General features: G+C 43.4%; 1 protein-coding gene across 1 annotated transcript; it reads left to right on the top strand.

Annotated features, from left to right (window-relative positions):
* On the top strand, positions 1-27,107 carry LOC104642502 (organic cation/carnitine transporter 2). Its single transcript, XM_075766816.1, has 10 exons — positions 1-653; positions 9,653-9,756; positions 11,552-11,706; positions 13,000-13,171; positions 14,149-14,275; positions 18,589-18,689; positions 22,989-23,203; positions 24,437-24,619; positions 25,061-25,196; positions 25,816-27,107. The coding sequence occupies exons 1-10, from the start codon at positions 261-263 to the stop codon at positions 25,901-25,903; spliced, it is 1,674 nt and encodes a 557-aa protein (XP_075622931.1). The 5' UTR covers positions 1-260; the 3' UTR covers positions 25,904-27,107.
* Positions 27,108-27,611: the final 504 nt, after the last annotated feature.

Genomic DNA, 27,611 nt, shown 5'->3' on the forward strand with positions numbered 1-27,611 from the left:
CGCCCGCGCCGGCCTGAGGCGGCAGGGCCGGGCCGGGCCGTGACTGTGGCTGTGGCGGCAGCTCCCCCGCAGCGGCGGCAGCAGCGGCCGGCCCCACCTGAGGGGCCTCCGCCTGCAAACCCCACCCCCGGCCGCTCCCCCGCCGGCGAGGCCCGGCCCATGGCGAGGCGTTCGGCGGGCTGCGCGGCGGCTCGGGGCGGCCGCTTCCTGCCCGCGCCAGACCGGCCAGCAGGTAGCGGCGGCCGCAGCTCAGCCGCGCCATGCGGGACTACGAGGAGGTGACCGCCTTCCTGGGCGAGTGGGGCCGCTTCCAGCGGCTCGTCTTCTTCCTCCTCAGCGCCAGCATCATCCCCAACGGCTTCAACGGCCTCTCCATCGTCTTCCTGGCCGGTACCCCCGAGCACCGCTGCGCCGTGCCCCGCGGGGCCAACCTGAGCGGCGAGTGGCGCAACGCCAGCATCCCGCTGGAGCTGCGGGGCGGGCGGGCCGTGCCGAGCCGCTGCCGCCGCTACCGCCTGGCCGCGCTCGCCAACTTCTCGGCGTTGGGGCTGCGGCCCGGCTCCGACGTGGAGCTGGGGTCGCTGGAGCAGGAGCCGTGCCTGGACGGCTGGGAGTACAGCCGCGATGTCTACCGCTCCACCATCGTCACCGAGGTGCGGGGGCGGCGGGGGGCGGCGGGAGCGGGTCCCTCCCGCAGCAGGAGGTGCGGGCAGGTGGCACCGGTGGTGCCAAGCAGCGTGTGGTTATTGCGGCACAGCTTTCTCCTGCAGTTTTCCTGTGGCCCTGGGTCCCTGCCTGCGCATCGTCCTGCTGTTAAATCTGGCACGCTAGATTTATTTTGAGGTGTTCTGTTTGCCTCCACTTGCAAAAGTGGTCGCCAAAGGCAGTGCCTTCTCTTAATAGCACAGAGTGTGTACGGTAACTGCTTAATGGGTTTCATCTGGGAGCTGCAGCCCTGGCTTGGAGCAAGGGTCAGCACGGGGACCGTGGGTCCAGCTCACTCGGTGGTTCAGAGATGTCTCTTTGAACTTGAGAGATCAAAAGGGTTTGTTTTTCCTTTCTCTTAAAAAAAAAAAAAAAAAAAAAAAAAAAGCGTTGAAGTCACCCTGAGTTGTGCAAGGCGCAGCAGTCAGGGAGTCCTGGTGTGATGCTGTGTCCAAAATGACTCTGAACTTCGCTGTGTGCCCGCCATGCCTCCCACTGCGTTGGTCTCCCTGCTCACGTGCTAGGACAGGTCAGGTTCTCAACTGCTCACATACAGCCTGTGAGTCAAGTCTGTGGTCAGGGCAACCAACCAAAGTTGAAGCTGTGCTGACTGTCCCTCTTGTTTTAGGTGGAAGCTGTACAGACTCACTGTTGACTTAAGATACAAAGAAATGGATTTTGAGCAATATTTGAGTTTCAGATAATACATGAGGTTTTTTCAGAAGGCTTACAAACCATTTGTACATCTGCTTTGCCTGATTGTGCCTGTGGACAAGTTTTACAGAGCTGGAACTATATTTGCCTTTATGCCTTGCTTTGCAAAATGGGTTGCAATGGGTGTTTGGATAGTGATGGGTGTAAGTACTTAATGACCATAAGCTGATCTGAGCACAGAAATCTTCCTCAGGAGGAGGACGACTGGGGTGAGGACCAGAGCATGGGAGAGGAGCCATGCCAGCACGGGGAGGCATGGAAGTGATGACGCTGGAGTAGTTGGAAACTTCCCTTGAAGACGCATGGCAGCAGGGGCTGGAGTGATTCTGACAAGTGGCACGAGGCATTGCCTCACCTATTTCTAAAGAAGTGCTGTCTTCCTTGAGAGGAAAGCTGCTCTGAATCTCTAGACCCTGGTCGTTGCTGAAATGCAGTGTTGTGAAAGGCTGAGCTGCTCTTAGGGCAGCACAAGGCAGTTGGCATCTTCTCAGGGCAGTCACGTTCATGGGTGAATGTACGGGTTTTGTTCTGAGTGCCTTAATATGGCTTAGACGTGGTTTCAGCCAGTACTTTGTCTCTGCAGCATCTTTGCTGAGCTTTGTCTCGGTGCAAATTGAAATGTCTTGAGGTACCAGAGTATCGTCGAGGAGTCTTATAATCTGTAAAAAACCAGGAGCTGCTAACGTTTTCCTGTGACTTTCCAGCAGCTCTGGCCTGTTGTCTGTATAGTTTGGCAGATGTTTTGTGTCTGTGGGAGGTAATGTTTGTCTGCCCAGACATCATGCACTGAGGCAGTATTTTTATTTTTTTTCCCTTTTAATATTAAGACTTCTGAGGGAGTTTTGCAAGAGCTGTGGCCTTTCACATGCTTGCAGGTTTTCAGTGTTGAGCTTGTTTAATTTCTTGGCTTGGTGCTGCTGCTTTTATGATTCACTAATCTTGTGTTTGGTTGCATATCTCTAACTTGTTGAATAATCATGAGGACCTTTGTTCCAGATTTCTGTAGCCCTAGTCGGCGCAGGGAGGGGGAAGGGGGAAGTTTTTAAAGAAAGCTTTTTGCTGAGTCTCTGATGACTCCAGAGAAAGTCCTCATTTATGGTTCTGCTTTTCAGGGGAGACTTAAAACATTCAGTTCCCTCTCATTTGAAGAGACCTCCTTTTCTCAGCAGACTAACAACAGAAGGTTGTTATTAGCCAGTCTGCAGTATTTAACCAGCTCCCGTGTAACAAAAATCCCTTTCTGTCTTTTACTTTTTGAAATGCTGTATCTCAGGGGATAAGAAAAGCTTTGCTTTGGCTCAAGAAGCCATCTGTGTCATTCTTATTCCTCCATAAGTCCCATAAAAAAAGAATGTAGGAGTAATAAAAATTCATATGTGGTAGTAAAAGGAATAAAACCAGGGGTAATTAAGGGAAAAGGCTAACTTCTTCTGCCAGTCATATCTGTTATGGCCCTATACTGAATAACTGGGAATAAAATTGAGCAGTAGAGTTGTTACGAGCATACTAGCATGGACTAGAAATATGATATAATGACAAGGCGTTAGATGATACAGCAGTCAAAATGTTTTAGTCCATATGGGAGTAATTCTTACATACCGTGAAACATAAATAGACACCAAATTTTGTACCTACGTATTCATCCCCAACTTCTGAAAACATGTTGCATTGTTCATCAGTTCGAAATCAGTTCAGTGCGGGTGCTGTACTCCAGAGCTGTGTGTTTTATGCCTGTTGTGCTCTTAACAACCTTCAGGGCCTGTTTGACTTTTGCAGAAGAAGGATGCGCGTGGTGGGAATTGCCAAGTGTCCTGAGGCTGGGCGCAGGGCTGGCGCTCTGGATCCTGTACGGACATGCAGGGAGAGAAAGTTCCGGGCAGATACTAGGGCCCTGAGGTTTCCATTCCCCTTATGCCAGGGATTCAAGTACCCGCTGTGCTGCCAGGCCCCTGTCCCTGAAGATCAGTGGATTGTGCCAGACCTTCAGGAATCAAGCAGAGACTGCAGTTGTGACTTCTGGAATGACACAAATGGGCAGTGTGGTAGAGCTGTCAAACTAGAGGTTGTGATGTTCACCCTCAGTTGGAAGGCAGAGGGATGTGTTGTTCTGCTTTTCCAAAATAAAAACACAGGCTTGTGCTAGGCGCTGTAATTTCCACAGGCTTTTCTAAGAGTGGAGCCAGCCAAGCCAGTGCCATCCATGTTCAGCTTTCAACATCTTCATTTGTGTTAGTGCGGCGGCCTCATAGACAAGAAGTCACCTCCATTGTTTGTCATCTTTTAAAATCAATGCATCCTCTTTCTTGCTGTAGGTTAATACCTGCTTATTTTTCTGGCTGAAGTTCATACTGACAACTTCTCAGCCCCAGGAGCTGATAAAGCTATGGAAAGACCTTTCTGTGATTTGCAGGTACACAATCTTGGTATTAATAGTCTCGTCAGAAGAAGGAAAAAAAAGTCTAGTTTTCGTTTAATAAGTAAAGATGAACAGCTGACAGGTGTACAAAAGTACTTCTGATGCTGAGATTTTCAAGGTGTGATTTAAGAAGCACATAATGCAGGACTCTTGAGAATTGTACAAGGTACAGACATTTCTGACCTTGCCACATAAAATAGGGTTAGTATTAGTAAAGAATGATTGGCCTGCAGTTGGTAGTGTTAAAACGGAAACAATGCTCCTTTAGAGGAACCGTGGACTATTAATGATAGGGTAATGTGCCTGTTATGCTCTTTACTTTTAGATTACAACTCAGCTCATGTTTCTTAGTTTTTGATGTCAGAGTCCTGTTTCCTTTTTCTCCAGCCATCTCAAAAATGTGATGTATGGGGGAGAGTTAAGTTTCTGCACTGGAATTACAAAATATTTGGCCCTTTCTTTCCTGTTCTACGCAAGTTTTATGTCTGTAAAAATTTAAAACATCTACAAGGGGAGAGATTGAGCAGAATGTATATTTTGTCGATACAGACTTGTGTTTACATTTAGATAATAAGCTTTAATGTAACATCTAGAACTTCTAAGTCTTTGGAATATACAAATGTATTTCCAGAGGAAAGGATGTTTAATAACATTTCTAGGTCTCCAGTAAGCAGAGAATATTTATATGGGTTTAAACAAGACCAGATTCTGAATCAAAGGTCACAAGTACTCAGTTTTTTTAAGAACCTGCCTCTACTTCCAGAGAGAAGCAAGTGGTAGGAGAGAGTACAGGATATTGGATTAGCTTCAAAAATTCTTGTTAACGTGTTAATGTAAAAAAATATTAGTACATGGGACTATCCCACTTCATTTTTTCAGCCATGTGTGTTATCTCAGCGAGAGAGGAAATCAGTTTAAAAACAAAATAAAGGAGTGAGAGGATACAATACCTTGTAGCTGTAAAAATTCCTTTTCCTATGAGGCTTTTCCTTACATAACAGGGGTGTAACCACGTAAGGCTCTCAAAGTTTTTGTATTTGTCGTAGTTCATCTTTGTTTAGGGTTCTAGTAATGGTGTTAGGGAAGAGCGAGTGCTCCTGCGGTGGAATGATTCTCTGTAATTTAGGACCTCACTTAAAAAAAAAAAAGGCATTTTTCTCAGATTATATTGTTGGTGGCCTTGCAGCTAGTTCTGTAACTTTCCAAACATACTTGGCAGTGGTATAGATTTGTTTGCTGTGATGCTGTATTGCAAGAACTTTTGATATTTGGAAGAGCTCCCCTACAATTAGACTTGCAATTTCCATGTTATGATGTATTAAAAATATTGGGAAAACATCATGCTCAAATAAGATTGATATCTTGTTATTAGCAGCTAGAATTTTGTTATTCCTGTTATACCATTTTGTAAGAGAATTGCAGTGAAAGCGAAGCAGGATAAGGGAGCTGTGTTGGTGTCTGGGTGAGAGCCATTGCAGGATTTACTGTCAGTAATTCATGAAGTGCCAGCTCTCCTTTCGAGGCAGATGGTATTCTGCAATGCAGAGCCTGTACACAGGAAATTAGTCTTTATCCGTTAAGTTCTCTAGGCACTTCAAAACCTTAGAGGAATGATATTTTTTTACTTGTGGTATGGCAGTATCTTCAGCTGGACTTGTGGCATCCTGTCTGCCTAAACTTGCCTTGCAATTTTAGTTTGATACAGTTATTTTATGCTTTGAATGTTGTTCCATGGTTTGCAGTTTAAAGAATTCAAATATTTCATCTTGGGTCTGAGTTTCATTGTGATTGTGGCTTGTGTGAAAATTATAGGTTAGTTTTCTTTTTGGATAGAGGTGTTATATTAATGTCAAGATTAATATTGGAAAGACATAAGACAGAATGCAGGAAATACTAGTCTAGCTGGACTGACGCTTGTGCTGATACTAAGCACGTACTTCTCCCAGTGCAGCTTAGTGTAATTCTAGCTAAACCTGCAATAATGCTTCTTGTTCAGGTTGTGTTGAGATAAAAGGCTGGAAGCTAGTAAAATGTGGGTGGGGAGGGAGGAGGTCTGAGGGAGTAGTTTAGTTTTCTTTATTCTTCTCAGGTTTGTAGCTGGGCTTGCCTTATATAGCAAGGGATTTGGGGTTGTGATTCCAGGTGGCCAACTTGCTTTGTAAGTGATGAAGCAGAACTTGGGAAGTGCTCTCCTAAGGAGATACTTAAGTGCTGACTGTAAATACCTGGGACTGTTTCATACTATGGCCCCAAACCTGTGCTAAAGAAGCAACTGCTTCGCTTTCCCTTGTGGTGTCCCCCTGTCTTCTCCCCCAAGCTGTCCCATGTTTTCTGGCTGTCTCCATAGCATGTCCTCCTTTCGCCATCCCCTCTTCCCACCTGTCCTCACCAGTGGCTGGTATCAGCAGAAATCCTTTATGGAGGTGCGTATCTCACCTCCGATGCATAAGTGAGTATTGCTGCTCGGTGTGAGGCTGCTGACAAAGACATCACCCTGACTTGATGAATTGTTCGGGACGTAGCTACAGCCTAAAGTATCTGCAAGCTGTTTGAGTAAGAAGAGAAGCTTAAACTGCAACAGAAGGATGTCTTCTTCTAAAATTATAATAAAACTGAGTGAGACTGCTCTGTGCCGTGCCTGGAGCATTGGGTACCGGTGTTTAGGGCCTCAGTGCTTTGCAACATCAGCAGCTGTTTGAAACAAAGCTGAAATGTTTTTCTCCTGTTCGGAGCCCCCATACCTTGCTGATGTTAACCTTATCTCATTCACTGGGGCAAAGGCCATTACAGCTGGCAGGCTAACTCAAAGGGTACTAAGAAGTGAAAATAGCACATGATTGTAGAGCACTGGGTCACGGTATACCGTGTCCACACAGCACTGCCAGCAGCAGGATTCAATGAGTAACTACACCTGGGTCACTCGCTCTTTGCGATGCTGGTCTTCTAACAGTGATGCTTCGGTGACTTCTTGGGCAACGTACAGTTGGGGGGAGGTTCTGGCTGCAGAATCATTCTGGAAGAGTGATGCTGCCATCACTGACAAGCAATATAGTAGAGCTGGTTGGTGAGTCATTAAAAAGTTGAAGACTTCAGCATTCATTTACCGGGGCAAGGGGTAGCAGACCTTAAAATCCCTTTGTTCTGATTGTTGTGCATCTGTGGAGTCTGTAAATAACTGGTATTGCACAACCAAGGTAGTTTTCCCTTGGAAATTTGATATTGAAGTTCACTTTGGTGCCTGGGTCAAGTGATTTTCAGCATAACAGCTCCTAACACTGCTTTAATAGAGCAGACAGAAAAACAAGCTGGTAATCATTGCCGTATTTTAAGGACCAATACGTTTGCACCTGCCAATGCAAGAAGCTTTTGGCAGAACAGTGCAAAACATTTTAATGCCATGAACTTTTCCAAGCAACGTCTCTACCTCAGTGGTCTAAAGAAAATGTTTACTGGGCACAAGCATGCCAGTGTCTGGAAAGCCAAGTGTTGCGCAGTCTTGTTCCAAAGTACAGAGGGTAAGATAGCTGAGAGGAGATGGCTAACTCACAAGCACAGGGTGATCAGCTGGAAAATAATGACTTATTTAGTAATGATGGACTATAGATCACCGAGCTAGATGTTTATCTAGTTAGATTTTAGGTGTGTTATTGAAGATGTCTGGTAAGTCTCATTGAATGAAGGCGTATGGTAATCACCGAAACCTTTGACCTATATAAATTCGATAATGGTCATTTGCTGTATATTTCCAAGGGCCAGATACATTTTGCTGAAGCTTCCTGGCTGCATTAGCCTCTGTGGTCACCACAGAATTGCTCAAACTTTCTTTAATCTATAATGAAGTATAGCTTTTGTTGAATAAATAGAGATTTAATTATTAATGTTAATTACAGTTATTAATCTAAAGGATATTGATAACTATAGTTAAGTTAAATCCCTTACCTGAGTGGTATAATTTTGTTAGCACACTAGAAAGCTATGATTCTGAAAGCAATGTCCGTAATGATGTGTAATTGATGGTGTCAGTAGGATTTGTTGGAGCACTGCCTTGAGGGCTGGTGCCTGTGCTTGAGGTGCTTTGGGGAATAAGTGCAAGAATAATGTTGAGGGATATGAAGTCTGATACAAGGAGAGATTTTTCAGACACAAAACCACAAGATTTATCAAAGGAGAGAGTAAGAAATGACTCGAGTACAGTTACAAATTGGGAAAGGTGCATTTCATTAGCTCCCATGAGCTTAAAAAATAATAATTGATGAGATGAAATCATAAGAGAGTCTAGAGTTGGCAGCTAAAGTTAGATGCCAATGAGAGTGTGCAGCCTGTATGAATGAGCACCATTCACCTCTAGAAAAACTTCCTGTTCTAATTCAAAACTAGATGCTCTTCCATGAAACAAGTGGTGGTTCAGTTGAGTGTTACCACAGGGATCTGGGAGTGGAAGGCAATTGCTGGTGTTGTTCATTCAGTGCCTGGTTTTTAGTGATCCCCCAACCTAAAAACACACACTGGAGTGTAGTTGTAGCATGAACTGTTAATAGACCAAGGGCTGTGAGATTCCTGGAGTCAAAGGCTTAATGCTAAGGAGACGGAGCTGGCAAGCAAAGCAAAATGCTGGCATTCCCACGCGCGGGGTCGATGATGGAGCTGGGACACACAGCAGCTGCAGGGGCAGATCTTATGGGGTACAGTACAAATTAAAAAAAAAAAAAAAAAAAACCCTAAGTAGAAAACACACTATACTTAATTATTGGTAATTGGGAAGCAAGGGGGATTAATTATTGAGGTCAGAGTGAACATTTTCTTTTCATTTCAACCTTTTTAATAGAGATTAAAACCTAAAAGTTTCCATCCCTAAAAGATCAGAAGGAGCTCTGTGGGAGCTGTTTGATCAGGAGGGTTTGGCCTCATGTCAGAAGCATCGGTTGCCTCCAAATTCCTGTCCTGTGGGGCTGCAGCCCCTCTGCCAGCAGGCTGCTGGGTGAGCGGGGCAGGACCGCGAGAGCTCTGGGAACTCCTCCAGTCCCTGCATAGCAGTGAGGTGAGGGATGAGGCATCCCTGCTGGGTTTTGTCCTTTCTTCTAATATTTACATGCTTTTTTTCCCCCCAGATAACCAAAACAAAATTAAGACTCTTTCAGTGAGAGATGTTGGTATAGATACAAAAATAACATGAGTGTTATTTCAAAAACATCAGAATGAAGTGGGTAGGAGACTGGAAACTATTGCAGTCTGTCTTGGTTTTTTCCTCTTTTTTATTTTCATTTTGGCAATCTTGGTTTGTTTGGTGTGCATTTCAATTTGTATTCCAAAGATTATAATTGATGTTCTCAGTGAGCAGTCTCCAGTCTCTCAAAACCATATTAAAATGTAATAAAGGAGGAGGTTTTTATTTTTCTATGTTGTTCTTTAAATAGTTCAATTTCTCTTAAATGAGAAATGTGGATTTTTAACGGCAAACTTTACCATGTGCAGAGCCTTTGAAAGGAAGCTGACCCACGCACGTGATGAATTGTTAGTTACTGTCAGTGATACACGCGTAGGGGAGATAGCGCAGCCACCGACTGCGTGAAGAAAGGGTCACACCTGAAAGTTGTGTTGGGGCCTTGGGGATGCTCCCGAGATGGCTCCGGGCGAGTGGCCTTTGCCCACCATCCCTTCCCGTTACGTTCATGGAGCTGCCTCTGTGCCATAGGTTAGTTACTCTTTTGTGGAGGTTGTCTGTTCAAAGGGTAGATTTTTATCTGGGTCAGCCAAGGTGTTTAGGAGGGAAGGGAAATCCTGTTTATTGGAAGACTTTCATGTTCTCTCTCCCTGCAGTGGAATCTTGTATGTGACAACGACTGGAAGGGACCCCTGAGCACCTCCCTCTTCTTTGTGGGCGTCCTGCTCGGATCTTTCGTATCGGGACAGCTCTCAGACAAGTAAAGTATATACACCAGAGCTGCTGGCTCTTTGTTTGATGCTGTTTGTAAGCAGTTCTCATATGTGAAATTTGCACTGTGTTTTCCTGCAACTACTAATGTGTCTTTGTTCTGTGACTGTCCGATCTGAACGTACAGAGTGTATAGAGTAAATGTCCTGAACTAGAACAGAATGTTACAAAGATTGTTAGTGGGTGTTCTCTTTATCTGTGTATTTTTTCAGCAAAATCACTTCTGGAGCAAACTGGTTTTATGCCAGAAAACAGGTCTAGGAGATAAGTTTCATCTGGAAAAATCAGATCAATGACATTCTCTTCCAGTTACTTTGGACTGTGTTCAGAGAGTTTTCTGAGGCTTGTTTTCCTTTTTTTTTTTTTTTTTTTTTGAGGTAAAATTTTAAATTCTCTTTCTATAAACACCCATAGCTTCTCTTCCTCATCATCAGATGCAGCATCTAAGTCCAGTGATCTGCATTGTGGAAGCTGCGAAGCAGGTGGTTTGCCATCCATCCCCAGGCAGAGCTTCATGCCTTCCAGCTGTGCTCTCACAGGAGGGGCAATTTCCCCTGTTGCTGCAGGGGGTCTCCCACCACTTCATCCCGGTGCTGCTGCAGGGCTTGGGTGCTTCATTCAACAGAGCTCCCAGCCCCTCATCTGCTACAAGGATGCTGAGTGTCTTCCATGGTGGTTAACGGGCAGATGAAGCAGGAGCTGTTCTCCTGGTGCCAGGAGCTTCCCACCTCCACTGCTACGGGAGTCTCCTCCTGCAGCTCCTTCACATGGTGACCGAGGCCCTCAGCAGATGCAGTCGGGGCCATCAGTGCAGCTCACTCCGTTACTCTTGTAGCCCCGAACTGCCGCTAGCTCATGGCCCAGAGACCAAGTGCAGCCAGCAGCCCCGTGAGGAGGCTGCTCCGGCGGGGCTGCGTGTGGTGTTTTACTGCCCGTCTGGTACAGGAAGTCCAGCAGCGGGTCTGAGCCCCCCCCCGCCTGGCAAAATATTTTTCAAGTTCAAGTAACGGTCTGTTCTTAATGCGTCGTGACCTCCCTGAGGCTTGTGGCACCGACTGTAGACCTGGTCGAGCCTGACTTGGGAGTGGGGTTGCGTGAGCCTGCTCTCAGCAGATGTCCTGTCACAGGCTGCAAAGCCTGCTGCGGCATGGGGCTGCCCGGGCTGGGCCATCGGCACTCTTCTCACAGCTGGGTTTAGTTTAATTTCTTTTCTTTTTGTTCGTACTTCATCAATAGAATTGCTAGAATCCCTTCAATTGGTTCATTTTTTTAACATAGTGGAATGAAGATTGCAGCATAGAACCACTTACTGATAATCACGTCTTACAAACCTGTTTTACCTCTGTTTCAGAAGCTTTCCTTCCTTTTCTTTTTGGGTTTTTTTTTTTTTTAACATGCTGATCTGTGTCATGAACTGTGTGCTCCTTAGAGGGGAAGGAGCATCTAATATTCTTGCATTTTAAATAATTTGCTCCTGATGATTTGTCTCCCTGCTCATCCTGTCAGTAAGAAAGGAATAGTCTTCCAGCACATACTTAAAGGCAACTTAACTAGCAGCCCTTGGAATATTATTTTTTCTTGCCAGTGGATGTATATAGAATAGTTGTGCCTGTATCACATTTCCTCAACCTCTGCTTTTTGCAGATGTTTTGTATCTCTTAAGTATGCATATGAGTAATCTTATTTTTCTGTTTCTGAAGATTTCATTCATGCTGTTGTATAATCATATCTTTTTTTTCTTTTTTTTTTTTTTTTTTTTTCTGTTTTTGATCTGTTCATGGAAGGTTTGGCAGGAAGAATGTACTGTTTGCAACTCTGGCAATGCAGACTGGCTTCAGCTTCATACAGGTCTTCTCCACCAGCTGGGAGATGTTCTCAGTGTTCTTTGTGCTGGTTGGCATGGGACAGATATCTAACTACGTGGCAGCATTTGTTCTTGGTATGCAAGTCCTGCTGGGCACAGTACGCGTTCTTTAGTCTTGTGTTTTTCCTGCTCCTTTCCAGTACTGGCTTAGGGTTGATTTGTTTTGCCAAGCCACACTGTTAAGAGCGTGTCCTCACCACGCATGGCTAACTCATCCTCTACTTGGAAGTTACCAGTTGATAGAGGTGCAATCTGAATTAATTCCGTGGCTTACCATCCTAAAAAGGCAAAAAAACCCAGAAATCAATTATTCAAAACAAAGTTCATCATCTAGTTGGAGAGATAAGACATGTAAGACATGATTTTTCAGGGATTTCTGTTGTACATTTTGGGGCCTAAATGCCTATTTGATTGAAAAACTTGCAAAAGAAAAAAAATGGAGTAAGTGTTATAAAGTCTCCTTTAAACAGCCTATGGTAAAAATTTAAGTGGCATAATGGTACTTACTTTCAATTTAAGTGAGACCATATTTCATCATGGGAATGTGAATTACCTTATGAATCTGAGATTTCAAAAAATCTTTTTTTATTCATGTTACTCAGTGACCTCACTGTCCAAAGTACCAAATGTTGGCAAGAAATTCCTGTTGGGCCAAAGGTGGCCAGTGCAGCTGTGAAAGCACTATTAGCTAAGCTCGCTGCAAACATCCCTTCTTTGATTTCTGTGGAAACAAGGAAGATTATATTTCTTTCTATGTGTCCTGATTTGCAGGTCCCAAAGCATTCAGAGGGAAGCATTGTTTGTGCATTTAATTCCACTGCCGGTAGCCTGGCCTTTGTTAGTGACCCCACATGAACTCCATGCATGTACACCGAAAGACTGCGAGGTTTTTTGGCTGATAGTGAAATAGTCTTTTAGAAGGTGATACAAATCAGGAACCTAATGTAGGCATCTCTGATTAATCCTTGAAAGAAGCTGGTCTCTCTCCATAAGCTGGAGAGGACCCTATAGACATCGAGCTGAGGTTAACTATTGTGAATGTTTTGTGGTAGGATAGGTGGGTTTAGCTCCTCAAGTAAAATGTGAGATTTTAAGAAGATAAAATTGTAGAAGTATTAGCTACTTTGAACTACAGAAATACTGTATGGCCCGGTTCTCTTCCTTTCATATGTATAATTACCTGGGTTGATCCAGGATCGTTGCATGAAGCAGATCTGTGATGCCTCTAAAACTGGATGGCAGAGCACACTATACACTGTGACTACCCGGTGCAGTGTATTTCAAAGCCAATTGTTAGAGGTATTTTTGGTAAGTTATTTGGTTGCTATTAAGTTAAAATACTAATCTTCACTCTCTTATTTTGAACAGGCACAGAAATTCTTGGCAAATCAATTCGTGTGCTGTTCTGCACGCTAGGTGTTTGCATATTTTATGCGTTTGGCTACATGTTGCTGCCACTGTTTGCTTACTTCATCAGAGACTGGCGGATGCTGCTGCTGGCACTTACTCTACCTGGGCTGCTCTGCATCCCGCTCTGGTGGTGAGTATCACTAATTTAAAAGACTTTAGTCTTTAAAAGGTCCTGTCTGCAGATTTTTAAGATCCAGACTCCAAGCCAACCAGACTGCACCAATGAAATTCAGGAATAGGCGGGTGAAGGATGGATGTTGTGTCCTTGACTCTTCCCAGTCGTTTAGCTACAAGTCCATGGCTTTGTGGGTGATCTGACTCATGCCTGAAAAGCCTATTCTTCATTTTCTGTAGGGTCCTATAAAATTAAGTGATGTGCATGCAGAGAGGGGAAAAAAAAGTCAGTAAAACTCATCCTTGTGCAGCAACTGAAATCCATGGGCTTTTAAGGGAAGACCTGAACTAAGGGCAGAATAAGACAGTTGTTTTGGGAAGCTGGGCAATGCTAGGGTGACATAGATAGGAAAAGGTACAAAACAGTACTTGTGTCTTCGAGACTGGCATGTTTTCTTCCATAGTTAATGAAATACGTTAGGTGACCTGTAAAGCTTAACTAGTCCACATGGTGGTGGTGTTTCTTCATTTACACTAGCATTTCTGTTTGTGATTCCATCTGGCTTCTTACAAAGTTGAATGACTCAGGCGAATTCTACTTTCTGACTTGCCTTTATAAGACAGTATTTAAAGTTACTAATTTTTATATGTGTTATTCTTTAAGGATATGCCTCTTAATGTACAGCATGCTGCTTGTGTATTCACATTTCTGAATTCTTTAATTAAACTGTTTCCCCATAGTTTGAAGATTTTGGTCGCTCTTTTTCTGAGTCATCGCTTATTTCTTTAGTACTTCTAAAATCCACAACGCATTTTAGTCTGTTCTTGTTCAGTATGCTCGTCTGCTCTTGTAAATCTGATTTCTGTTGTCATTGCTCTAATTTCTGCAAGATGTGGCAAGTTTTGAGATCTTCATGCCTGGAATGTGTGTTAGTGCCTGCAGCAGTGCTTTTTCTGGAAATGCATGCTTGTTATTCTGAACTTTTTCTGCAGGGTCATTCCAGAATCTCCACGGTGGCTGATCTCCCAGGGAAGATTTCAGGAGGCAGAAGACATCATCCGAAAGGCTGCAAAAACTAATGGCATTACAGCCCCAGATGTAATACTTGACCCTAGTGAGGTAAGATTCATTCAGCAGTCCAGTTGTTTGCTGGACCTATTAATGACTGTGTAAAGTGATTAATTTCTGGACATAGGAATTGAGTACGCCTGTAGTGTATTACCTACTTCTCAAATGGGTCATCCTTTTCCTGAAAAGCAGAATACCCTTTCCCTGCTTCATTCAGATTTGCAAAGCCCTCACTGTCCCGTTCCCATCGGAATGCCAACATGCATTGTAATGCAAACATCTTTTTGATCCAGTTTACAACCACCTTTTTCCTTTTAAACTGTAGTTTTTGGGGGAAGGTAATGAATTTGAGGCACCTATTGCTTTGTGATCTAAACACTTGTGCTGAACAGATTTTATGTTTGTGCACTCCAATACAGTTCTGTAAAAGTCTAACACAGGACTAATCCTGGCCAATGGCAGTGGAAAGAATGTCATTCTAATTCAATTCCATATTCAACTCCAATTCCTATGCCATGTTCAGGAGAGCAAAACTTGAGCTCCGTTCAAGTAGAGTAGTCAGTAGTATCTTTTCTTCCCCATCCGCTTCTTCCAACGTCATCTTGTTTCCTCTAGGTATCCCCCTTTTGTCTGAGCTGTTGGTGACCTTACGGTGTAGAAGCAGTTCCACGCTCGTTCAACCATGACCTCCAAAAGTCAGACAGACAAACTGCCTAATCCAGAAAATGGGCACCTCTTGGGCCAGATCTGTAGAGTCTGTCTGGCCAGTTGCCCACTTGTGTTCTGGTTGAGAGTTGACATTGCCTTGTTGTTTACGTGAAAATACCTTGTATATTCGCTTGCTTTACAAGGCCTCTGTACCAGACAAAGGAAAATGGTTAGCCATTAAACTGTAATATGTTTGCTGCTGGGATTGAAACAACTTCATTTGGGCTGAAGTTAGCTGAGGTGCGAACCAACCCGTTTGTCCACTTATTTGTAGATAGTAGGACAGACATCCTGGTCTTGCCAGGAAAACCCAGACCTTCTTATGATAGCTTTTTCCCTGGATTTTCATCAGAACACGCTTTTTTTTCCCTTTTTTTCCTCCTTCCTTATGCTGTAGGCATGAAAACTCACCCATTGCCAGCACTACAGCAGGAGAATGGAAAATAAGCTCTGGCTCCAAGATCTGCCTAAGGTTACTGTGCCTGCGGTCCTCCATCTCCTGTTCTTAGAAAGAAATACTGATCTGTTTGTCACCTCTGAATGGGGCTGGATTATGAAGCAGCAGAAGGCAGGGGCAAGAGTAGGGATGTTGTCCCAGGGAAATGCTGATTTCTGCAGCAGGGTGGGCTGGACTACATGGTGCTTATTTACAGATAAATCATTGCATGTCAACTTTCAGAAACACAAATTAACATTCTGAAGGAAAATGAGCTCAGTGAACAGGCACTGTTTAAATGCAGAACTCCAGTCCATCTTTTTACTTTTTAAGGTAAAAGTAGTGCTGTGATCAAAAAATCTGTGCAAAACTTTTCTTCATCAGTGGTCTGTTTACACTGTTCTTTCGTCTGCTTTATGAAAAGCTGTAAAGCAGAAGACTCACAGTGTCTCTTGAGTTTTTAGGAAGCATGTTTATGCTGCAGAGAGGTTCTTGGAAACCCAGCTGGCCCTTAACCCTTGTGCAGTTGGAACATGAGTGCTGGATGGAGGAGCAACCTGAGCTCATGTTTGGAGTACTGCTCGACCCCCTGCAGCTGGAGAGCAATGCCTGCAGTATTTAGGGTGCAGAGATTGCAAAACCAGTTAGGATCCAGCAGGTGACTATTAGCGAACAAGCTGTGTAGCACAAATAGGGTCTGGTTGACTGAATTATCCCATATGAAGGGGATAGAAATGTTTGGATGACAGGTTTAATTTCAAATCATCATTTTACCCTCTCTGCCCTTCTCACAGCTTCTTGTTCTAGCCTGTCCTTGTTGTCTGCTTATCCAGCTCCTAAAAGGCAGGGTCCTTTTTTGTCATCAACTGTAACTCCCTAATTTTACTGTTCCTGGTTTTGTTTTGTGGTTTGTTTGGGTTCTCTCCTTTTTTTTTTTTTTTTGTTTCCTGTTTGCTGGTTTCTTGGCAACAAATAGTGGCAAAACTGGAGAGTACTTAGGAAAGATCATGTGATTTATGAGAAAGGGCTGTGAGCTGTAAAGCTGACTGCAGTTTGTGTGGTGGGAGGCTTGGCTTCAGGCAGAGTGAAAGCTATCAGATGTGAAGAACTGTTTGCCTCACATAGCAAATGAAGATTTATAAAAGCAAATACACTGAAGTTTGGTGTGCACGAGCATCAGACCGCTGTTATCCTCCAGATCTTCAGAACAAAGTATTGCTCAGAAAGAATTTTCACCTGACCGCAGAGGTTACATAAACTTCATGTTGCCATTAGCTCAGATACAGTTTACAAGACATTGAGGAGATAATCTATATTTTGAATTGAGGGACAAGTTAAGGGCCTGAAATCAGTGTCCAGCAACCAGCTTGCCAAAAGAAACATCACTAACTGAATATGGAAGAAAGATTGATGAGGAATTAAGTTAAACAAATGGTTGCTTTTGTCTCTTTATTGATGTGTTTTGTCCTGCAATACATCCAACTACTTCTGCTTGACCAGCTTGATGTTTTAGGGGAAAAAATATTTTAATTTGAACTAATTAAAATACCATTTAAAATACCATCTAAAATACCATCCTCTAAGTAGAGGATGGTATATTAGACCAGGCTGAAAGGGTTCAGAAGAGTTTGAAGTAGTGAGTAACTGTAGTGTTTTGAAATTACAATCATTGTTTACTTTTATTGGTAACCATTTGCACATGTCATGAAGGAGTGCACAGTGCCAAGAAAAGGTATTCAGTCTTTAAACATACTAAAATTTATTTTGACATTCTCAGGTCACACTGACCTATAAATTCAAGGGAGGAAGTAATCTTTGTATGCAGTTTATTGTGCTTGCGCACAATAGAGATCTGATTCCTCTACTTGTGGAAAGAGAAGTCTTCACGCAAGTGTTGTGAGGTGTATTGGCAGCTTACAATTCAAAAAGTGTCAAAATGAAAAGTATTTCAGTATTACCTTTATTTCAGTTGATCATTTTGAGCTGCTAAGGTGGATGCTTGTTTCTTTCTTGGTTAGGTTTCTAACTGTTGATAGTCACAGATTTAGATAGATACAAAATGTCCTAACAGAAAAAAGAATCTCTGTGGAAGATTATAAGATCAAAATCTTGTAAATGTTCTTACTGTAAGACTGTTAAAAATACCATTAAATTGATGAGTAAGTAGCCTGTGATAAATCCTGAAAACACACCATCTCTTGCAATAACAAGAATATGACATATCTAGAAAACTGTGGTTCTTCAGCCATGTACTGTTCCTTTATCAGAACTGATAGTTTTAATCAATGGAACTTGTCCTTTTAAATCACCTTTTACATGTTTTGAAAAATCTCTCCCTAGTTTCTCCTTGTTAGGGGTCTAAATTAAAGGCCTAAACTAAAAAAAAAACCAAAACCAAACAACAAAACCCCCAAACTTTAATTCTTTCCTTTTTTTATAGTCTTATCAAGCACAAAACTTGTTTGCATGCTTCATGGATGAATATTTTTGCATTGTTTACAGGGAAGTGGTTTTATTTTGAGGAGCTGGAAAGTTTTGTGGGGAAAGGAGAAGTTTGTTGTCTCTTTGCTTATATTCTTAGAGGAAGATCTCAGAAACAGGCTAGATAATGATGGGGACTGCTCAGCTCATTAGCCAGTTTGTCTCAGTTTAAATACATTACTGTTAGGTCCAGCGCAGTCCTGCTGCTGTTTAATCTAGTTATTTCTTCCCTTCTCTGCAGTGGATGTAGAGGACAGTTTATCATGGTTTTTTCCTGCCCCTTAGGCTAAATAAACCCTCTACTTCTACAGATCAGGTTTTTCAAATGTCTCGTCATCCTTGTTGTGCTCTCCTTGTCGGGGAGCCATTGATTTGTGTGATGCTCAAGGTGCAGTGCTCAAAACTGGACGTAAGGACCCTGCCAGTAGTGACGTATAAATTGTGAATTAATGCTGTTGCTTTATAATTCAAGTATAAAAGTAACAATAAGTGAAGCCTCAGGGAGAGAAAATGATTACTAATTTCAGCCTAAATATTATGTGACTTTAAATTAGAGAGGAACAATGACTTCCATAGGTAGTTGGTTCTTATGGCTTATATGTGTTTGGTTAAAAGTGAGGCACCTGTTTCAGCTCTGCAGTATATCAAAATACTGATGTATAAGTTGGGGGGTTTTTTTGCACAATAATTCTGCTTACAGGAAGTTAATGTTCCCATGGGTTGGTTTGTTTTTTTCCAGCTGCAAGATATGAATTCCCAGAAGCAACAGACGTACACCATTTTGGATCTAATGAAAACCCGAAATATCCTAACTATCACAATTATGTCAGTGATTCTTTGGTAAGCAAGTGTGGTGCAGGAGCATGTAAGCACGAAAGCAGCAAAACAGTTAAAAACTGCTCTTTGAACACTAAGGTATTCTGAAGAGGTATGGACAAAACCAGCTCAAAAACCAATGACCTGCTAGCTGAAGCAACAAAATTCTGGTTATGTAGGCTCTTCATTTCAGTAAGAGTCTAGAAATACATCTGGATTGTTATTTCTTTCTGAAGCAGTCAGGCATATCCTGAGCTGAGCAAGAATCAGATCAGCTGGCAGTGGTGCGTGGGAATCCTGCCTGATTTGGTCCTTGGGGAATCCTCATCTGACTGTAACAAAGCCTTTTAAGAGGAGTGAGTCATGCCCTGTCCCCCAGTCAGAACTGCTGCCCAGGGGTCTGAACACAGTGACGCCTCACTTCTGGAGAGACTCTCCCCACCTCTTTGGTATTGTCTCTTAAAGGTATAAAGCTGCCCCTGACATTCTAATCTGAGATTTCCCTAGACTTTCCTGCTAGCTACTCTGTCTACCTGCCATCTTCGCCTTGGTTCTGCACTAGCTGAAGCCATATTTTATGCTCAATGATGAAGTGGTTGTCATTTTCTTTTATGGGAAATGTCAATGAAGCTGTAATTGCTCAGAGAAAATGAAGAGGGTAGATTATAGCCTGCCAGCAGCCATAAAAGTGAGGTTTAATTAGTGCATATACCTACAGTGTCCTATCCAAGAAGGTCCCCCAAGTGCTTTGCAGCTAACTAAGTCTATCTGCTGCCGTATTGAACAGCGGTCTTGTGGTTTGGTGGGAGACAGCTGTGGATTTCAGCCTTCTGAGTTGCTGATGTGGCTTTTTGGATCAAAGGATGACTTGGCTAATATTTAAGCTGGATTTCCTTGCCCATCACCAAGCACAGTGCTACAAGCACACTGAGAAAGGAACTTGAGCAGAAAACAGCTCAAAAAAGAAAAATAATGTTGGTTCTTTGCGGACATGTCAGTACAGTTTCCATATGCTGTTGTTTTTCCCCCAAGTCCAAATGCTGACTCTCACCTTTAATTGGAAGTGAGTTAGAGAGTTGAGACTGCCCAACTTCTAATCTGCTTGGAGTAGATCAGTAGCGAGTTCCTAGACTCAGCCGATTTTTGTGTGTGGTTGTAGAAATCAAATGCAAAACCTGTCCAACAGCATTTTTGGTAGGACAAAGCATCTGAGAGAAACAGGGTGACATGGCAGTATGTATGTAATCCATTCCATATGCTAAAGGGCTTTTCACCACATGATAAGTGAAGTTTTATGATAGTCACAGAGAGTCAAACATGTGCAACTGACTGACACAATCTTACCTCCTCTGGCAGAAAAGTGTTCAGTTGATTTGGGCAATTTTTCCACTCTTTTTACCTTGCGGGTCAGTTGCCTAATGTCTTTTTAATTAATTTCCCAGAATAGAAAGCATCTTGTGCTGACTCACAGCAATGTTTTCCAGCCCATAGTATACCGATGGTATGTTCTGTGTTATGAATTAAAAGATCTCACAAAAGAAGCTCTGTAAAAGAGAATGGTTGCTGATAGCAGTGTATCACCTTTACATAGTTCTGAATATTTTGTTAATTTTGAGTAAGTAATGGGTCTTTAATACCTTTGCTGGGTTTGCATCAGGGAGGAGAAAGTTTGGCTTCTTGTCGCCCTGGGATGTGTAAATACCCCTAAAGATTTCCCAGAAAATGTATAACTGTATCAATGTGAATAGCTAAGGCGAAAGTGAGTTCCTGCAAGCACAGCTTGTTGTGTATAAAAAGAACTCAGAGCACAGGGCTGGGCACAGCATCGTGGAAAACACCATGTAACTGCTTTTGAGAAGAATAGCTTTAGCTGGCAAGGCACACTGAGCAGTGGGGGGGTTACCCTCAGCTGCATGACTTCATACCTTCCCAGGTACACTGGGCAACTTATTTGAAGCAATTGCACTGTGAAGGCTCTTCCATGTGAAGTGAGGAGGAGGAGGAAGAGCTAATCTTTGGTCAGTGATCCACTTCGTGGTGTGCAGTGATTTTGCTCCAGGTTCTGTTATAACATAGATGCTGAAGGAGATGAAGTACAACGTGCTCTGTGCCTCACCGTTGCACCTGGACACGTCCTGGCCCAGAGCCTGTTACTTCCTTCTTTGCCACGTGTTCCTTGTTGGTGAAGCATAGCCCTCTCTTCCCAGCGTCTCCCAAGACGCAACAGGATTTGTCTCCAAGGCCAAGTTTGTTTCCCTTGATCACCTGGAAGCCAGCTCTCATCTGGCAGTGGCACAGGTAAAATGGCAGTATTCCCAGCCACCAAGCTCTGTCCTGCTACACTGACCAGCCCAGGCACCGAGCCATGCAAACGTGACTTGAGTGCTGCCCAGCCAGCTTGGCAGAGAAAACCCCGGATTGTTTGGGTCTCTCAGGATGCCATACTCCTCTCAGGCTCTATACACAAAGCATGGAGGGTAATGATCTGGAAACAATGTTCTCTACTCAGAGCTTCCTGGTAAATATAATGAAAAGCTACAGCAGCAGTAAAACTCAGTAGTCCAAACTTTCAGGCTAAGGCTGTAACTACTAGTAATAGGAACTGCTGTATCATGACATTGTGAATGATTATCGCTTATCTGAGGCACATGGAAAATATGGGGGTGAGCGGTGACAGCCAACAGGGCTTCACTAAGGGGAAATCATGCCTGACAAATTTGGTTGCCTTCTATGACGGGGTTATAGCGTTGATGGATAAGAGAAGACCAACTGATGTCATCTACCTGGACTTGTGCAAAGCATCTGACACTGTCCTGCACAACATCTTTGTCTCTAAATTGGAGATACATGGATTTGATGGGTGGACCACTCGGTGGATAAGGAATTGGCTGGATGGTCGCACTCAAAGAGTTGTGGTCAACGACTCGATGTCCAAGTGGAGATCAGTGATGAGTGGTGTTCCTCAGAGGTCAGTACTGGGAGTGGCACTGTTTGACATCTTTGTCTGTGACATGGACAGTGGGATCGAGTGCATCCTCAGCAAGTTTGCTGATGACACCAAGCCGTGTGGCGCAGTTGACACGCGGGAGTGAAGGGATGCCTTGCAGAGAGACCTGCGCAGGCTGGAGAGGTGGGACCGTGCAAACGTCATGGAGTTCAACAAGGCCAAGCTCAAGGTCCTGCACGTGAGTCGGGGCAGTCCCAAGCACAATTGCAGGCTGGGAACAGAATGGATTGACAGCGGCACTCATGAGAAGGACTTGGGGTTGTTGGTTGATGAGAAGTTCAGCATGAGCCAGCAATGTGCGCTTGCAGCCCAGAAAGCCAACCGTGTCCTGGGCTGCATCACCAGCAGTGTGACCAGCAGGTCAAGGGAGGGGATTCTCCCTCTCTACTCTGCTCTCATGAGACCCCCCCCCTCCAGAACTGTGTCCAGCTCTGGGGTCCCCAGGACAAGAAGGACATGGAGCTGTTGGAGCGAGGCCAGAGGAGGCCAGGGAGTGACAGGACAAGGGGGAATGGCCTGAAGCAGAAGGAGGGGAGATGGAGATGAGATGCGAGGCAGAAATTCTTCCCTGTGAGGGTGCTGAGGCCCTGGCACAGGGTGCCCAGAGAAGCTGTGGCTGCCCCTGGCTCCCTGGCAGTGTTCAAGGCCAGGCTGGATGGGGCTTTGGGCAACCTGGGCTAGTGGAGGGTGTCCCTGCCCATGGCAGAGGGTTGGACTAGATGGGCTGTGAGGTCCCTTCCAACCCAAACCAGTCTATGATCTCCCAGGGGTGACCTGAAGTATGGGGGCATACATGAGTGGTAGTCAGCCTCTCTCCATGAGCACAACTAGCAGAGACAAATGCAGAGAGATGTCTAAAAGTGACAAATAACCAGAATTTCCTTGCAGTGGTTTGAATGAGAGTGGGCTGAACAGCTGCAAAGTCATGCAATGGCGTCGGAAATTAAGTATGACCATATAGCTGCAGGACCATCCAGCACCAGTGGGGTCATAGGCCAGTGCCTCAGCAAGGCTAGCCACAGCTCTGGAGTTACCAAATTGTGTTAATGCTGAATAGGATATTTTAAAATTTTTTAAAACATATTTTATTCTTTGACTTCAAGAGCAACTTGAAAGATAAAAAGCATCAGCACCATTTGTTATCTTGCTGTTTCTGAAGTCAGCACTTCAGGTGCTTCAGAGGTGAATGAATCTGGCAGATACTGGATTTGCCTTACACATAGTCATTTCTGTGCTTAACAGAGATGTAAAAGAGGTTCATGGCAACCTCAGGAAGACAAGAAACTTGTTTGATCCTGTTATTCTGCTTCTTTCAGGATGATAATCTCTGTCGGTTATTTTGGACTTTCTCTTGACACACCTAACTTGCATGGAGACGTCTATGTGAACTGCTTCCTCTCGGCAGTGATTGAAGTTCCAGCCTACATTATTTCCTGGCTGCTGCTTCGAAATCTCCCTCGACGGTATTCAATGGCTGCTGCGTTATTCTTGGGAGGCTGTGTTCTTCTCTTCATTCAGCTGGTGCCTTCACGTATGGAATCGTTAGTTGATCTCAAATACATATGATAGGTGAAGCGCAGTACCATGCACTGGGCAGATGTGGAGGAAAAGTGTTCTGAGGGGACTAAATACAGATACTCGTTCCCTATCTCTGCCCCTCTTCCTTGGCTCTCGGTGCTGCTGCGCAAGGCGCTCCCACAACACGTCAATTCAGATATGCTTTTAAAGATAGATCGTTGGCTTTGATCTGTTGGGATTAGCATTGTAGTCCTGTTTTCCCTTTAATGTACATCCCTGGCAAGGTGCCCGGGTAAGGTCCAAGTGTTAAAACCAAGACTAGACCAACCAGAATTTGGTAAGCGGAGGTTACCAAAAGGCTGCAGAACTTACTTCCCCAATAGCTGTCAATGACTGTCTCTTTCTGGCTTGTTTAAACAGTTCTGTTCAAAGGAGTCATTGTGGAAGCATTCTTGATAAGTAAAGACTCTTGTACTGATTTAGTGTTGATAGTTAAAATAATGTTTGGCAACTGGAAAGGAGGATAAAATAACATTTATTGGATATCAAGCCATATGTATCTTTAGGCCAATTGGATTAATAGGGTTATGGACTCGTTACTGATAATGATGTTGAATATGATAGGGTGGTGGTGTTGCTTAGCACTTGTTTACAAATCAAAGAATAAACAAAAGAGAATGTGGAAGAAGTGCCTTGCTTGATTTATACAGGCAATATATGTGTTGCATTCCCCTTTTTTTTTTTAACCTCCTGTCCTTTGAGTCGATTGGACACTGATACGATCTATTTCAAATCTTACTGTCCCAGTTAAAGTCAACCCAGCTTCCTATAATTAAGTTATTGACTTGTAGCTGGGAATGTTAATGAGAAACCAGAGCAGGAAACCAAAAATAACTTGTTTCAAATGTTTAACTTTGTTCACTTTATTAAAAAGGGATATATGGCTTTGTTTGCAATAGCAGAGATCTGGCTTCTGAAATCTGAGAGGACCTTTCCAGTTCTCGCTCTATCCTCCTTATTTTTTGCTTGGCAGGAAGCCCCATGCTCAAGAGGAAATTAAAATGTTGAGTCCTAGTAATTGTAAAAAATAATAAATAATGTTGCCCATGCTTGTAGCCATGTACAGGGAACAAAAGACACCAGATACTGGAATTAATTTGGCAGGAGTTATACAAACACAATGGAATTAAGAGATACCATGAATTGTCAGAGCTTTATTGAAGTCCTTACTGTGTTTTGATTTCAGATATTCGTGCACTATCTATTCTACTGGTGATGTTAGGGAAATTTGGGATCACATCTGCCTTTTCAATGGTTTATGTTTACACGGCTGAGCTCTATCCAACAGTAGTGAGAAACATGGGAGTTGGAGCAAGTTCCATGGCCTCTAGGCTGGGCAGCATCCTCTCACCTTACTTCGTTTACCTCGGTAAGTTAACTAGGCTGTGCGCGTGCGGGGGAGATGCTGGCGGTTGGAAAGCAATGCTGTTCGCCCAGATCGATGTCCTGCCTCTGTGGGTCCTTGGGCTTTTCTGCTCTTCTCTGTGTCCAGGTCTCGTGTGAACCTGCAGGTAAAAATGGGGCCTCGACATCTCTGAGGAATGGTCGGAACGTAGAGAAGTTGTGTTTTGTGCCCTGTTGAAGAGATGCTCTTGAAGACTCACAATCTTACTGACTCACTAAGGACAGCTCTTACTGCTATTTTTTTCCATCTCTCAAGTTCCTAAAACCACATTTATAGCAATGTATGCTTTGAATGCTAGGCTGTGAGGAGGGTCGGTTTGTTTGGTTTTTACTGAAAGCATAAATCTTGCACTGATAAAGCCCTGTACCTAGGAGACTCTGAGCTGGTTCTTTTTTATTCTGCTAGGTGCCTATGATCGATTCCTGCCTTACATCCTGATGGGGAGCCTGACTGTGCTATCAGGAATTCTGACTTTATTTCTGCCAGAAAGCTACGGTATGCCTCTTCCAGACACAATTGAGCAAATGCTGTTGGTGAAAGGGTAAGTGTGACCTTCTCATCTTAACACCTCTGTCCTCTGTTCTGAGGAGAGGAGTGGACTTATCCGGGTATTGTCACAGGGAGTTGGTTTGAGTAGTTTAGTTAGTGCTCTGTTGAAGATAGAAGAGCTTGGCTGGAATCCTGGTCCTTCTTCCCAAGTGTGTATCTTTGTATGTACATGTTAGGCTCCACACTTATCATTTTACTCTGAGGACTGAATAAAAGTACATATGAGAACTGCATTTGTAAAAGTGTATTGCTTTATAAAGTTGCTTTTAAAGGTATAGGGACACTTTGTGGGTTATAATCCATCTTTCTAGGTTCTGAAAGTCATGTAAGTGCTGGTGAAGGGCTGAACTCTTCCAGTTTAGTTCAACTGACCTAAAAAGGCATTGAGAGCGTTTGTCCTTTTGCCCCGGCTGTGATTGCACATAAGGTGGCACGTAAGCATACACCTGGTCTATGAAAGGGACCCGTCCAACGGAAGTCATCAGGATATTAAAATTAGGAGGCTGTAATGTCAGATAGGGCTGAAGATATCAAAGATTTTTTTTTGCTGTTCTCTCATCTATTTTTTTTAAGTTATTTTCTTTTTTCTTTCCTTTTTTTTTTTCCTCCAGATTAGAATACAGACCTGCATCTAGTAGCACAAGGGATTCCAAGGAGGAAGAAGAAAATCCAGAGATTTTAAAAAGCACAGCTTTTTGATGGAACTCCTGTGTACTTGTTGGTGGACTGAAAGTTAAATGGACTTTTCTTCTAATATTCATTCTAGAAAGGGCTAGTGGCAACACTTTGTTTCCTGTAATTTTAACCTTATTTATTAATTTAAACACTGTGTTCCATACATTCTCTTTTTATATGAACATAAATACTGTATAGCCTTCAATGAGATTTTTCAGCCACAGTTGTTTTAATGCAGTAGTACGATGGAACGGTATCTGATCAATCCTTTGTAATTTAAGTGTATAGTTCAGCTGAGAGATACTTGAAAATGAGTTCAAGGGCTGGCAGGGTACCTGGATTCCTTGGTGAACCTTCTCCAGAGCTAATGCACATCAAGAAGTAAAATTGCCAGGAAAAGCTGCTAGTTGGTTTTGATTCCTTGACTTCTGTCTCTGGACAGGTAACTTATTTATTACAGTGAAGGTTATGAGAATGTGCCTCTCTGCAGTCTTACTCAAATGACTTTGCACGTGCTGAATTTGTTACCAAGTTCAGAAAGATGCAAAGAAAGATTTTGAGAATTAATTCTAACTTGATATATTTTAACTCAACATAGATTGAAAGGATTGTCTCGCACAAAATATTTGTAGCACTGAAGTTTTGCTCACAAAAGTCACTTGATGCCAATGCTGGTTTTCAACTGTACCTGTACGGTGAAGTTGTTTACATCTGACCCTGGATGTGGCCTGCTTCCCGGCTGTGTGTATCTTAAATAATGCAAAAGGTTCATCTGTGTATGGGAAGGGAGCGGTGTTAGTTTGGGGTTCTTCCATTTCGATGTCTGTTGGAAGTTTTATGTCTAAATTGTTTTAATGTCTTCTGTGCAATTTGGATGATGGAAACAATTCTGCTGTCTTTGTTCTGTGCTTTTCACATGCGTGCACGTACACACGCACACAATATATTTAGAGCTAAATTTTTGTGTTAATCTATGCCACTGCTTTGACCTCATGATGGAATGTACCTAGAACAAAATTCAGAATGGATTTCTCAAGTGCCAACTGTATGATTGCTGTGAGGTCTGTTATTTCACTTAACTCCCATAATCAGTGAACTGTTTTCAAATTGTTCTAAAAAAACCCCAACAACAAACCTTGTTGACAGCCTGCCAAGAAATTGTTCCTTGGGTCACAGCAGCACCCTTGGCATTACCTGCGTTCCTTTAAAAATATACAATATATATGTACACTCGGTCTCATTTGTGCTATTCTGACCATGCATTACGTTTCACTTCGACAGATGTGAGTGGTGAAACATTTCTCTCTCGCGGCACTTGTTTGTGTGTGTTCTGTCGTGTAGAGGCTTACTAAACAGCACCCGAACCGTTGTAGCCAAAGCCGTTAGGGGCCTGACTCTGCCGCGGCAGCTGCTCGTGGAAGTTTTGCATTTTCCTGCTGTATTCATGTACCTGGGTGGCACCAGCTGATTCCAGTCTGTTGTGAACCAATACCCCATATTCTGTCCCTGATAACCAGCTCCAGTAGTCGGACTGATGCGCTGGTGTGTGTCCTCCAGGCTGCTTGTCTTAAAAACAGGAAAAATAGAAAAAAAATGTAAAGCCTATAGTAGTTTGGTTTGTTGGGTTTGGTGGTTGGTTTTTTAAACTCTTCCTACCAGTGTCTTGAGCTTTACGGTTTGCTCCGCTTTCCCTGCATTTTCTCATCTACTTGTTTAGTGTTTTAATTTCTGG

Source organism: Balearica regulorum, chromosome 14 (assembly GCF_011004875.1).
Source record: "Balearica regulorum gibbericeps isolate bBalReg1 chromosome 14, bBalReg1.pri, whole genome shotgun sequence".
Lineage (NCBI taxonomy): Eukaryota > Metazoa > Chordata > Aves > Gruiformes > Gruidae > Balearica > Balearica regulorum.